Here is a 14,202-nt window from a genome sequence, read left to right as displayed (position 1 = left end):
TCTTGGAACTGCTGGGGCCACTGGCCACCTCCTTTTCTGTATCCCTAATGGCATCTGGGAAGAGAGCCAAGCGAGTCGAACCATGTCCCAAGTCACGTGGGAGCAGGTGTTTGCAGCAGTTAGTAAAAACAGCCATGATAATCACCCACACACAGTTTCGCCCACATGAGGGGTCTCAGACCTGCTGCTGCCCCAGTCTTCAAGATGGATGGAGACAGACAGACAGACAGACACACACACACACACACACAGCTCTGCAGGACAAGCGCTGCACATGCTGCAGAGGCTGGGGGAGAATCTCTCTCCTCTTTCCACTGTGACTTCTAATTTCCTGAAACAATCACAACTGTTATTAAGGGAAAAAAGATGGACTTTATCAAATCAATTCAGGCCTGAGTCTTATCACAGTCCCAGCGTGGCTCAGAAATATTACAAGTGTGTGTCCCTAAAGGCAAATTACAAGGCAGCCTTCTGAAGGCAGCTTGCCCCGGAGCCAGAACATGTATCCACATATCTCTATGTGTGTATCTGCCTGTATGTAAGTATGCATGTGTGAGGTTACCTATGCATGTATCAGTTTATGTGTCTATTTCTCTATGTATCTACATAGCTATTATGTTCCTGTATGTCTGTGTCTATATTTTAGGTGTTTCTATATTTGTATTTATCTGGGTCTATATCCCTCTATGTCTATATGTGCATATACATATATATGTAGGTAGGTAGGTAGGTACATATGTATCTATGTGTCTGTCCATGCATCCATGCATCCATCCATCCATTCATCCATCTCTTCTTGGCTCGGTGTGGTGGTATTGTGTTCCCCAAAATATTGTGCACCCTAACAAACTTATCTGGGGTCAGAGACAGAACAGCCACAACATTAAACATAGAGGATAGGCAGTGGTAGCACACACCTTTAATCCTAGCATTCCAGAGGCAGAAATCCATGTGTTCAAGGATACAGCCAAGCATGGTGACTCACACCTTTAATCCCAGAAAGCAGCCTTTAATCCCAGGGAGTGAGGCAGAAAGCAGAAAGATATATAAGGCATGAGGACCAGAAACTAGAAGCATTTGGCCTGGTTAAGCTTTCAGGCTTCTAGCAGCAGATCAGCTGAGACCCATTCTGGATGAGGACTCAGAGGCTTCCAGCCTGAGGAAACAGGATCAGCTGAGGAACTGGTGAGGTGAGGAAGCTGTGGCTTGCTCTGCTTCTCTGATCTTCCAGCCCTCACCCCAATAACTGGCCTCAGGTTTGGTTTTATTAATGAGAATTCTTTAAGATTCATGCTACATCGGGGAGACTCTCTCTCCTCTCTCCACTGTTACTTCTAATTTCCCGAAACAATCACAACTGTTATTAAGGGGAAAAAGATGGACTTTATCAAACCAATTCAGGCCTGGAGTCTTATCACAGTCCCAGCATGGCTCAGAAATATTACAAGTGTGTGTCCCTAAAGGCAAATTACAAGGCAGCCTTCTGAAGGCAGCTTGCCCCGGAGCCAGAACATGTATCCACATATCTCTATGTGTGTATCTGCCTGTATGTGAGTATGCATGTGTGTGGTTACCTATGCATGTATCAGTTTATGTGTCTATTTCTCTATGTATCTACATAGCTATTATGTTCCTGTATGTCTGTGTCTATATTTTATGTGTTTCTATATTTGTATTTATCTGGGTCTATATCCCTCTATGTCTATATGTGTATATACATATATATGTAGGTAGGTAGGTAGGTACATATGTATCTATGTGTCTGTCCATCCATGCATCCGTCCATCCATCTCCCCTTGGCTCAGTATCTCTTGTCTCTGAAGGTCTCAGAGGCCTCATCCCACAGCCTCTCTGCACCATCTGCGGACTCACCCATCTAGCTTCGATGGTCAATCTGGAATCTTGCATGTCTAAAGCCGTCAGTTCTCTAAACTACTGAGGACTGCCACCAAGCACCTTTGGAGAGCCTGTACTGTGCAAACTGCCTTCCCTGCATGGCCTCTGTCACCTCCTGCGATGGTCCCACAAGCTCAACACCAGCATCACGGACACAGTTTGCAAGTGAGATGAGTGAGACTTGGGAAGTTCAGTGGCTCCAGACAAATCTTGTCACCAGTATTTGAACAAAGCACCTGTTTCTATGACATAGATCTTGACCATGGATCCAGGGACCCAGAGCTTCTGCCTGCAGGTGGGTCAGACAGACCGCCTGAACCTCGGGCTACCCATCTCTGCCAGCTTAAATCTCTGCAGTTCAGGTCCCATTGAAGTTTCTCCTGTAGAGGCTTATTTCTGTGACCGACTGGCTGCAGTCTCCCTACAGACACAGTAAGCCTCCCAATGTGACTGTCACTCTAAACCAGAGCCACCGCTCATCAAAACGTTCATGTGCCTACCCAGGCGCACTGGGTACTTTTTTTTGTCACTGTGGCAGGACAGCTGATAAAAGCAACTTAGGGAAGGGTATGTCGTGGCTCACAGTTTGAGGGAACAGGGCATCGAGGCAGAGAAGATGGGGAGGCAGGGCGTGAAGTAAATGGTCGCATTGTGTTCCTGGTCAGAAACCAGAAAGAAATTAAAGCCGGTCTTAGCCGACTCTTTCCTTTTTCATTCCATCTGGAATCAGGGATGGTGCCACCCACATTCGGGGTGGGTCTCCTTTCCTCAGTGAAACCTCTGAAAACACCTTCCCAGACATACCCAGAGGTGTGTTTCCATGGTGATTCTGAATCCAGTCATGTTGATGATGGCTACTAAGCACCGCACACATCATCCCCAATCTCACCGGATCACTGCGGTCCAGATGGGGTTTGAGTGTGTCCCCCAGTGTGCTTGTGCCGGAAGCCTGACCCCGGGAGAAGGAGGGTGGAGGGGTGGTGGAACCAAGGGGCCAATGTGCCGGGTGTGGCAGCACACGTCTTTAATCCCAGCACTTTGGCAGGCAGATCTCTGTGAGTCTGCGTCTTGGTCTACATAGTGAGTTCCAGGCCAGCCAGGGAGGGCTACAGAGAGACCCTGTCTCCAAAAAAAGGTGTGTGTGGGGGGGCGGACCAAGTGCATGGCATTTATCATGGGGGCAACTGTGAATCAAGGGATTTGTGCCTTTCTTGCAGGGTGGAATATAGTTCTCAAGAGTGTGAGTCATTTTAAATCGAAGCCACCCGATGCACTGACTCCCTTTGCACATGGCTGGTTCCCTCTCTGCCTATCCTAGCCACACTGGGATGAAGCCAGGTATCCTAGTCAGGACACTGGAGTCCGGCTGTTCAAACCATGCAGCTGCCTGAACTGGGAGCCAAGCCTCTTTACTTGGGAAATTACTCAGCTTGGGTGTTTGGATAGCACAACACAAAACAGACGGGCATAGAGGAGAGGCTTAGAGAGACCAGTGGGGGCCAGCAAGGCTGCCAACGGCTCTGCTTCATCTTCCCAACAGCCTGCTCTGGGCTCCTGTGGTTTTTTTTCCCAACTGTTCCTGTGTCACAGGAAACAGCCCTTGCCGCTTGCCCTGTGACTGCGCCGCCCTTCCACATGGCCTTGGCCACAGCCAGGCCTGACTCTGCTCTTCACCCCAGGGTCAACAGCACCCAGGTCCTCTGCCCAGGGTTTCGTGGCTGAGGGGTAAGGTCTGAAGGACTGTCTGAGGGGCCAGGGTTCAGAGCTGAACACGTTGGGAATCCAAGGACATAAAGGGCTTTGGGAGAAGAGTCTGTTTCATCCCATTCTGGAGGTGTCCTGGCTGAGAGCAGCAGCCCTAGCAGTGACATTTCCTTCTGTGGTTTCCAGTGTTTGCCAAATGCACCCTTCCGATCTCATCTCGACACTTTCCAAGTCCGCTCTACCTTGGACAGCTGCCAGGGTCTCCTGGGATTAACCCGAGGAAGAGAGAGAAAACCAGTCTATTCTGTTAGGGGACATGCAAGGCTGGCCTCATAGTGACGGTGCAGCTTCCCTATAAAGGAATGTGCCAGCTCCACATACCTGCAGACCAGGGCTCAGCCAGCAAGGAGGCTCTGACCCTGCATTACTAAACAGCTGTGCCTACCCCGTGGAAGAGCCGGATGTCAGTGTGGCAGTAAGTGTTTCCAAGGGGCCATGTGTGGGGCTGGGTAAAAGCACAGAAGGTTTCCCCAGGGTAATAACTGGAAAGGAAACAAAGCCAAGCTTCCAGAAAACACACCCCAAATTGCGGGGGGGGGGGGGGGATAAGAAGGCCTGTGACTAAAAGGAAGGGCTGACCATTCCGCCCCCATAAAAGCCAGTTAATAAGACAGTTCCTAATTCATACAGCTCAGGCTAACTTCAAACCTCCCAGGCAGCAGAGAATGATCTTGAACTTTTGATCTTTGTGCCTCTATTTCCCAAGTGCTACTATTATAGGTATGCGCCACCATAAGGGGTTTAGGCAGTGTTGGGGATCAAATCCGGGGTTTCGTGCACACCACCCAAACATTCTACCAACTGAACTACATCCCTAACTGGAACAACACCAACCCCTAAGTCGAACAAAGCTATGATGTAAACATGGTACATGTATCCTTTTCTAGTGCATGGTCTCAGCCCACCCTCCTGCTGTGTGATCTTGGGCAAGTTCCTTGCACTCTCTGAGAAAAGGAAAGAAGATAGAGAGAGCTAGAAACACAATGAGAGGGAGAAAAGGAGGCAGAAGAGAAGGGAAGGGAAAAGGGGAGAGCTGTAAAATTTTTCATAAATTTATACCTGGAAAGGGCTCACAACAACGCCTGCTCTTGATGGGATGCTGTAAATGTCACTAATATGAGATGCATTTCTATTTCACAGGCCAGCAGCATCTCTAGAGCTGGCAGCGACAGCTGCTGCTGGCCAGGGAACCGGATGTCTGGGGGAGGAGAGAGACTTATTTCCCTCTATTATTCCTTTTGACTGGACCACTGCATTGTGTATATGTATTGCCTATTCAAAAATAAACAAGCAGGCAGGACCCATTCTTTCCAATGATGCGGTGGAGCTGTGCAGGGGTGGGGGGACGTGACCAACCAGCAGAGAAATGGATGGGGTGCAGGGGAGGGAGGGGCAGAGGGGCCCCGCAGCACAGCAGCAAAGGAAATCTATACAGAGAGCTTGTGGGGAAAGGGAAATGCAAAGTCCTTTGTCGCTCGGGGTTTGGAAAATGTGAGCTTGGGAACTGAGCCAGAGGACACAGCTAATTCAGCCATCCTGTTCCAGTGGTCTCGGAGTGCTTCACCCTGTGTGCACCAGCACACTCGCCCTGGCTAGGTAGGGAGAGAGCTAGGGTGCCAAGGTGCAGGATGGAGGAGGTGGCCCCCTGCTTGAGTAGCAGGCTGCCACCAGGTCCCCTCCAAGAGGACTTAAACTGATTTCTTCCAGCTCTATGGGTCTGGTGCTGTCACCAACATTTAGACTTGTAGGCTGTTGCTTTCAACCGGGTAACCCCAGGGATCCGACACCCACGAGGACAGAGAGCAGAAGCTGTGAGGCCACCACGCCCCTGTCACCTCCGCCATGCCGTCCAGAATTCCTAGGGACAGCAATGGGTGTTGCCCCTAGGGGCCCTCCGGGGAGATGGGTCCTCCTGGGTTCCATGACTGTAATCAGGATCTGGAGAAACGGAAAATGTGTGTCCCGACAGTAGATCTGTGAACAGCTAAGATGTTGACACCCACCGCAGCACTGCTTCTGTGTCTGGCCAGCTTGCCCAGAGTCTTGACATTCTTGCCTTTGGCTTTCTGTCAGCTGAGCTAAGGAAAAGTGAATGCAAAGGGCGAAGGGAGAGCATGGAGTGAAGGCCCAGTGTCCTGCCACCTGATGACCTATGTGGGGATGGTTCCACCCGTTCTCGGCTAAGGAGATTTATCATGACCAAGAGAACCCACCCCAGCCTCCTTTTCCCAGAACAACAGGAAATAAGCCACCCTAGGACACTTTCCGCATTGTCCCAGTCCCCCAAAGCCCCCTAAGCCTCCTCCTGCCCCAGGAGCAGGACAGTGCAGCCCTCTCATACCAGGTGGCCTACCAGGAGGAAAGGAGGAAGCTCTCACGCACCTATCTGGTTGGCTGAGGCAATGAGGTAAACTAATTTTCTCTAGCTGCCTGGAGGCCCCTGTGGTGAGAACAATGACAGCCTGGTGAGCTTGAGAAGTCCTTAACAGATAGGCCCCGCAGGACACCTGTATTGGAACAGGAGTACACACAGCACAGTGTCCTAGGGTGGCTGGCTACCTGCCATCTTCCTGTCAGCAAGGGCTCAGAGAACATGGGCTTAGGGAAGGACACAGAAAGAGACACTCATCATAGCCGGGTACAGTGGCCCACACCTGTCAAATCAGCACAGGGGAAGTGGAGGCAGGAGATTAGAAGTCGAAGGCCACCCTTGGATGTCTATAGAGTTTGAGGTCAGCCAGGGTTACATGAGACTCTATCTTACGCTAGCAAATGAGTCCATCACTGGAAATCATAAGCAATTTCAACTTCACACCCTAAGGATCAGGTGTCACCTCACCCCACTCTCATAATACTTAATCAAGAGCCTCGTCCCTAAGCCCAGCTCTGCCAAGCCTGTTTTCTTCCCACACCAGGAGCTTTGGGTTAGCTTAGTCTCCACAGAGGCACCCATGCTGGTTGACCAGATAGCCCAAACCTCCCGGCCCAACATTGTCCACAACAACACTTTCTCAATCGGCCCAAGCCCCACTGCCCTGCCTGTGAAGAGGAGATTCATCATCTCAGAGGCTCCCTTAGGACCTGACTGAAGACTAACTTGGGGCTGGGTCTTCAAGGCCGGTCCTGTTTCCTGCATCTGCTGGCTTTACACTTGGATTCATTATGCGTCTCCTGTCTTCGATGTCCCACACTGCCTTTTCTTACCCTAATTCATCTTGCCAGGTCCCTTCTCAAATGTTCCGGTTTAAGCACACAGCTCCCTCTGGCCAGTCCCTGACGACACGCTTCATCCCTCTGCTCTGGACCATTCCGTCTTGCATCATTTTTGCAGTCATTTTCCAAACGTACCTTTCCTCTCTTGAAGGCGGCTATAGAAACTCCCCCATATTTATCTGGCAAACGCCTCCTCCTCATCTAACAATTGCCACTTTAAGCTGCTTCTCTGGAGCTTCCTGAGTTCCCACCCACGACATCTCTGAGTCCTCCACAAGCAACCCCTCAGCAGGCAACTCCTTAAGTTTCCATGTTGCTGCTTCCCCTGCGAAACGGTGAGGATCTCGAGGGCTATCTCTCTGTAGCTCTAAGTCTTCTTGTTCCCAGATGATAGTGGTGTTACAGTGACAAACACAGGCAGAGGAGGGGGAGCTGGGGAGAGGCCTCAGGGTTAAGAGCACTGGCTGCTCTTCCAAAGGACCTGGGTTTGATTCTCACCCACGTGGCAGCTCACAACTGTCTGTAACTCCAGTTCCAAAGGATCCAATACCCTCTTTTGGCCTCTTTGGGCACTAGACATATATGCTGGCTAAACACTCATATACATAAAATAATAAAATTAAATTTAAAAAAGAAACATCTATAGGCTCAGAGCCAGAAGAACTGAGTGCCCAGTGAACTGGGGTGCCTGTACTATTTATTTGCTTGGACAGAGCTTGTGAGCATCCACTGGATGAGTAAGGTGAAGGCGTGAGAGATTGTGTGTTTTATTTTGTTTTTTTTTAAGATAAGGTCTCATGTAGCCCAGGCTAGCCTTCAGCTTTCTATGCAATTAAGAATGATCTTGAACTCCTAGTCTTCTTGCCTCCATCTCCCTAATGCTGGGACTACAGGTGTGCACTACCATGCCTGGCTCATGAAAGACTGAATTTAGTGACAACAGTGACACCCAGTATCAAATAGAATACTGATCCACAACCTGTAGCTAATTATTTGGAGCCACTAACCCAGTGGCTTGCTATGTTGGCTAGTCTTATGTCAACTTGACACATGAACTAGAGTTATTCTGAAAGCAGGGAACCTTAATTGAGAAAATGCATCCATGAGATCTGGCTGTAAGGCATTTTCTTTTCTTTTTTTTTTTTTTTTTTTTTTTTTTTTTTTTTTTTTTTCTTTTTTCTCCCTGAGACAGGGTTTCTCTGTGCAGCTTTGGAGCCTGTCCTGGATCTCGCTCTGTAGACCAGGCTGGCCTCGAACTCACAGAGATCCGCCTGCCTCCTGAGTGCTGGGATTAAAGGCGTGCGCCACAGCCTGGCAAGGCATTTTCTTAATCAGTGCTAATGGAGGAGGTCCCAGCCCATTGTGGGTGATGCCATCCCTCGACTGGTGGTCCTGGGTTCTGTGAGTAGGCTGAGAAAGTCATGATGAGCAAGCCAGTAAGCAGCATATCTCCATGGTGTCTGCATCAGCTCCTGCCTCCAGGTTCCTGCCCTGTTTGAGTTCCTGTTCTAGCTTCCTTCTGTGATACAACTACAATGTGGAAGTGTGAGCCCAATAGCCCCTTTCCTCCCCGACTTGCTTTTTGGTCATGGCATTTTGTCGAGGCAACAGAAATCCAAGCTAAGACACTTGCTCACTTACGTCAGACATCATAGAAACTGTCGTCTGTAAAAACAGACAAGCCAAACCATAACTCCTGGCTCTACAAGGCGAGTACTCAATAACCCACAAATAGCTTCTCTAATTTTGGGGGTGCAGAGTAGATACTAAGTTAAGACAGAATCTCGCCGGGCAGTGGTGGCGCACGCCTTTAATCCCAGCACTCGGGAGGCAGAGCCAGGCGGATCTCCGTGAGTTCGAGGCCAGCCTGGGCTACCAAGTGAGTTCCAGGAAAGGCGCAAAGCTACACAGAGAAACCCTGTCTCGAAAAACCAAAAAAAAAAAAAAAAAAAAAAAAGACAGAATCTCATTTAGCCCGGGCTGGCCTTAAACTCACTATGTAGCTAAGGCTGGCTTTGAACTCCTGGGTCTTTCTGCCTCTACCTCTCCAAGTTTTGGAATTACAGTCTTGAGCTATCACACCTGGGTGAGCTTCCCTGAGTCTCGTCTCCGTATCCAACTACGGACCATAAGGAGAAAGCCAAAGCTATCTGTACCCAACTCTAGCCCTCCGTCCCCAAGGATGCCCGCTTTTAGCAAGCCACTAACAGTTGCCCGAGCGGCTGCTCGGACCCAAACCCCTTGCTTTTGCTCCACTGTGACGCATTCCCTTCGTCCCCTGTCCACTCTGGAGCCTCTGCCATGTGCACATGACGGGGTTGGCTTCCTGCTCTTCAGTGGGTGCCAAGGGCAGGGGCCTCCCAGGGTCTCACCTGTGGGGAGGCGGCACACAATATTTATCTCTTAGGTGTGTCTCACACTCCTCTCACCTAGCAGGCCCAGGACACACTCGATCAAAAGAGCCGAGTGGCCAGAGAGCAAGGCGGGTGACGGGGAGACAGGAGAGCCGTACCCAGACACTGAGATCACTTTCCACAGGCCCATCTGCCACTCACACCGATTCTATCTCACCCCTTCACTCACTCAGGTCTTGCTGTTTTGCTTTGTTTCTTTTTTCATTCTTCTTCTTCTTCTTTTTTTTTTTTTTTTTTTTTTTGAGCTGAGGATCGAACCCAGGGCCTCGTGTTTGCTAGGCAAGCGCTCTACCACTGAGCTAAATCCCCAACCCTGTGTTTTATTTCTTTTAAAACACAATATATCTCAGGCTGGCCTCCAACTGGCTAGGGAGCAGAAGATGACTCTGAACTTCTGGTCCTCTTGCCTCTACCCCTGGAGTGCTGGGATCACGGGTGTGTGTCATCACTGGTTTAGGCAGTGCTAGAGGGTGAACATAGAGCCTGGCACAGGCTAAACAAGCCACTGTAGACCATGCCCTGCCTTTTCATCTCATAAAGATGAGTGAGAGACATGGAGAGGTAGAACCAAAGATGATCCAACCCTGGGAAGCCACGAGTCTGATGGAGAGAGTTCTCAGCCTCGAGAGCCTGTGAGGCGGGCGGGGGACACGTGGCCCAGCAGTTGCTCCGTCAAGAGCCCACAAGAAGACACAAAATGATCTTTTAAATGCTGACACCTCCCCCTCCTCCGCGCTCATGAAGCTCGGGGTGAGCGTGTGCATATGTGCGTGTCTGTGTCTCTCTTCTGTTGAAATCACAACAAAGACTTGGGCTCAGAACTCCCTAAGAGCTGAATGGGCCTTGGCTCCAGCACTCTCCCACTCAAACCCCTCACCCTCGGCTCCTGGCAACCACAGCCTACAATCCACTGTGTGAAATCCCATTAGCTGAGCTGGCCTTCTCTTTGAAAGCCCAAGCTGAGGGATAGAGAGAGGAGTCAGGAGCTGGTGGGGGCAGAGAAAGAGAGTTCAAACAGCATCCTTCAATAGGGTCTGAGTACTTCAATGGTACTGGAGTGAGTGGGTAGGCTGGTGTTGGCGGAGCCCTGAGCAGCATTTCCCCCAAGCTGCTGGTGGGGGACCTCTGGAAGCTCTTCCTCCAGCCCTCAGTGCCCACACTGCTCTAGGGAAGTATCAGTTCTTCTGCCCAGCACTCTAACCTCCTGCATGGTTCCTTGCCGGTGCCCCAGCCCTCGGGGTGCAGGGTAAGGGGGAGCATCCTGCAAGCCCGGGCTCCTTCAAGGAGGCACCTCGTTGACTGGCCGCCATGGTTTCCCTGCCTCCAGACTCAGGTCCGGAAGACGGACTGAGCATAAGAAAGTACACAGGATCTCTCCTCTGCCCAAGGAAACCCCAACCCAGCTGCTCTTCCTGGGACCCTGACGGCCCCACCACCTCTCTCTCTAGAAAGCAAAACACGCGGGCCGGAGGATGTGGCTCCCCTGGTAGAGTGGCTTACCCAGCATGAGGAAGCCCTGGGTTTGACCCCCAGCACCAGAGAAGATGGACATATTATCCCAACACTTAGAAGATGGAGGCAGAAGGATCATAAGGTTAAAGGTCACCTCCAACTGAATAGAGTTGGGTCAGCCTGGGCTACATGAGACTTTGTCAAAACACTACAAGACCTTTGAGCTAATACCCTGTGAGGTGGCCCACTTGGGGTCAAGCTCTGGAGATTTCTGCTCTGGGTCCTACTGAACCAAGTCCTTCCTCCTTGATCTGCCATCTCCTTCCATGAAGGAGGAGACTAGAGGTCATGCCAATATTTTACAAGCTAAGTCTACATTGCAAATTCATCAGACTGGCTTTCACGTTACCTAAAACCTGGAGAAATTCTCACACGCTGCTTACTTCCAACTTCTGTTAAATGATCATCCGGAGCCAGCCATGGTAGTGCATGACTACAGTCCTAGCGCTTGGGAGGCAGACCCATGAGCATCCCAAGTTCAAGGTTCCATAGTGAGTCTGAGGTCAGCCTTGACACCCTGTCTCAAGAAAACCAAACTGGGGACTGGAGGGATGGCTCAGCGGTTCAGAGGACTGACTGCTCTTCCGGGGGACCCAGGTTCGATTCCTAGCACCCACATGGTGTCTTTCAACTGTCTGTGACTCCAGGTCCGGGGATTCAGCACCCTCACACAGGCATACATGAAGGCAAAAACCACCAATGCATATCAAATAAATGATCAGAATGGACGTAAGCGACTAGAAGAATGGACATCGCCGGTCCATCTTCTCCGATAGCACACACAGCTGAGGGAGACACCAGTGGTAGGTGGGTAAGTCCCCATTACTCCTTACGGCCACACACTCAATGCAAGTCACTCCTTACTCATGCGCTAGCCTGTTAGGCCCTTGTGCTGCTGAGCCTGGAACTGTGGGTCTCATCTTTGGCTGTCAGCACTTCAGAATGGCCTGGGCATATATTAATGCCAAGGCCTAGGCTCACACTCAGGGGGCCTGATTCATCTGGTCTTGGGACGACAGTGGGTACAGAGAAGTTCCTAGGATGGTTCTGATTTCATCAGGGGACATGAACTACAAGGACCCACCTCACCTACGCAGAGGCAGATGCCAGGAAAAGGACTGAAGAGAGAAACCAACCAGGTTAAAAAGTACACACACGGGTGCCTTTGGGGAACTGAGCCCTGCCCAGGCCCCTCCCACTCCCCCCCCCCCCCCGGCCCACAGGCCACCGGAACTTTTCAAACACAACTGTTTGAGCTCTGTGACTTCTGAGAAGGAGCCACCGACACTAATCCTGTCTTGGTGCTCATCTGTGTGCACAGTGAGTGTGGCCTCGCCAGGTTCTCGCCTGCTCCCCCCTGAGCCACCACACGGTTCTTCCTATTTGCTGGACCAAGCTTTGCCCAGTCATACCTGTCTCTGCCTTCTGGTCTCCACAGCTCGCTGAGGAAGCCTGCTGTCTTAGGGTTTCTGTCGCTACAACAAAACACCATGACCAAAAGGTAACTTGGTGAGGGGCGGAGTATTTGGCTAACACTTCAGCACTGCTGTTCATCACTGAAGGAAGTCAAGGACGGGAACTCAAACAGGACAGGATGCTGGAGGCAGGAGCTGATGCAGAGACCATGGAGGGGATCTACTTACTGGCTGGCTTCCCACGGCCTGCTCAGATCACCTTCTTATAGAACCCAGGACCAGCAGCCCGGGGATGGCACCACCCACCATGGGCTGGGCCCTCCCCCATGAATCACAATTTGAGAAAATGTCTTACTGCTGATCTCAAGGAGGCATTTCCTCAACTGAGGTTCCTTTGATGACTCTAGCTTGTGTCAAGTTGACACACAAAACCAGTCAGTACATCTGACCAGCCGAAATCAGGGATCTGAGATACACTTGCTTGCTCTTCATACAGGACCAGTATTTTGTGTCTGTTTCTCTAAACAGAATCACAGACCCTTTTCATATCCCTGGCAGCCAGAGAGCCCTAGGAAGCAGGATCCACCTTATCCAGGCACCCTGCGCCGTCTGTCGCTCTCCCGCCTACCACCCGGTCCTGCTCCATGAGGCAGAAAGCTGGAGTGAGCACCACCACACATCCTGCTGAGCTACCCAGAAACACCGCTTCAAAAGATCCAAAATGCCCACCCGCTGGCCTCCTGCCTAGCACCGTCCAAGGACAATATCCACTCACTCGGTGTGTGCCAGAGATAAGTCAGCATTGCTGGCACCTGTCACAGCTGCCCTGAGAAAGCAACATGAGAGGAAGGAAGGGAGGGAGGGAGGGAGGGAGGGACAACGCTGGGGATGAGAAGGGAATCAGTTATTCACATCTCCTCGGCTCGCTGGTCTGCTCAGAATGGAAGAGTCAAGCCAGGACTTGTCTTCAGTCGGTCTTTTTTTGAGATGCAGTTTCCCTGTGGAACAGTCCTGGCTGTCCAGAAACTCACTCTGTAGACCAGGCTGGTCTCGAACTCACAAAGGTCCGCCTGCCTCTCTACCTCCTGGGATTAAAGGCATATGCTACCACATCCGGCTCTGGCAATCTTATTTTCAGTCAGCTGGAAACAGAATTTGGCCCAGAGACTTCCAGGTCTTCAAAGCCTATACCCCTGGAAATGATTTTATGAGTCTGGTTGATCCAGGACTAGCTCTGGGGACATTCTCCAGAGGGGGTTGGGACCCTGAAGGTCTGGAGCTGGTCACACACTCCTTGTCTGAGCTCTAACCCCTGGCCTACCTCGAAGCTGACTGAAGGTGGTCATGAACTTGCTGGTGAGGGACTTGAGTTCATTGTTAGCCAGTGTGATGAGGTGAATCTGGTCGGAGACGTTCCTCAGGACCTTGTAGATGCAGATGGGGAAAGAAACAAGCTTGCAGTCGGCCAAGTCTGCAGCAAAAAAGACAAGGACAGATCAGAGCCATGAATCACAGCTTCCCAGGAGCCAGCCCCAGACCCACACGGACCAACCCCCCCCCACCCCCCAGCGTCTGTGCCCTCTGGCCTGTCCCATTACGCCTCACTTGAAGGACACTTCCTTCACACTCAGAATCTTGGGTTTTGTCTCCATCTCTATTACCACAGCCGGACTCCAAGAGGCAAGACCTTGAAGTCACAATAATAATGTCATTCCGGGCAGCATGGTTCAGGCCCTTCCCTTACAGAACCAATTCCTTCGGAATCAAAGAGCTGACAATGAGGCAGCCTCTCGGAGAGCACTTCACAATTGCTTGCTTTGGACACACACAATGCTCAGACCTCGAGGTTTGCCCACCTTTCCCGGGGTCTGTATCAAAGAAGCAGAGAAGCCACAGGCTCGCACTTCCCCGGGGGCTAACCGCAAAGTCATTACAGGATCGAGGGCCGCCACCCTTCCGACACAGACACCCAGGAGACATGAAGGCCA

General features: G+C 51.0%; 1 protein-coding gene across 3 annotated transcripts in view; it reads right to left on the bottom strand.

Moving 5' to 3' along the window:
• The window catches only part of Lrrc20 (leucine rich repeat containing 20), a 103,584-nt gene that overhangs the window by 36,476 nt on the left and 52,906 nt on the right, over positions 1-14,202 (bottom strand). For all 3 annotated transcript variants that reach the window (XM_028886170.2, XM_037199490.1, XM_037199489.1), the window contains exon 3: positions 13,536-13,685. In XM_028886170.2, the coding sequence (XP_028742003.1) occupies positions 13,536-13,685 (150 nt within the window). The remainder of the gene's footprint in view (positions 1-13,535; positions 13,686-14,202) is intronic.

This window comes from Peromyscus leucopus, chromosome 16_21 (assembly GCF_004664715.2).
Source record: "Peromyscus leucopus breed LL Stock chromosome 16_21, UCI_PerLeu_2.1, whole genome shotgun sequence".
Lineage (NCBI taxonomy): Eukaryota > Metazoa > Chordata > Mammalia > Rodentia > Cricetidae > Peromyscus > Peromyscus leucopus.
The sequence above is the reverse complement of the archived record's forward strand: the minus strand, read 5'-3'. Positions and strand labels throughout refer to the sequence as shown.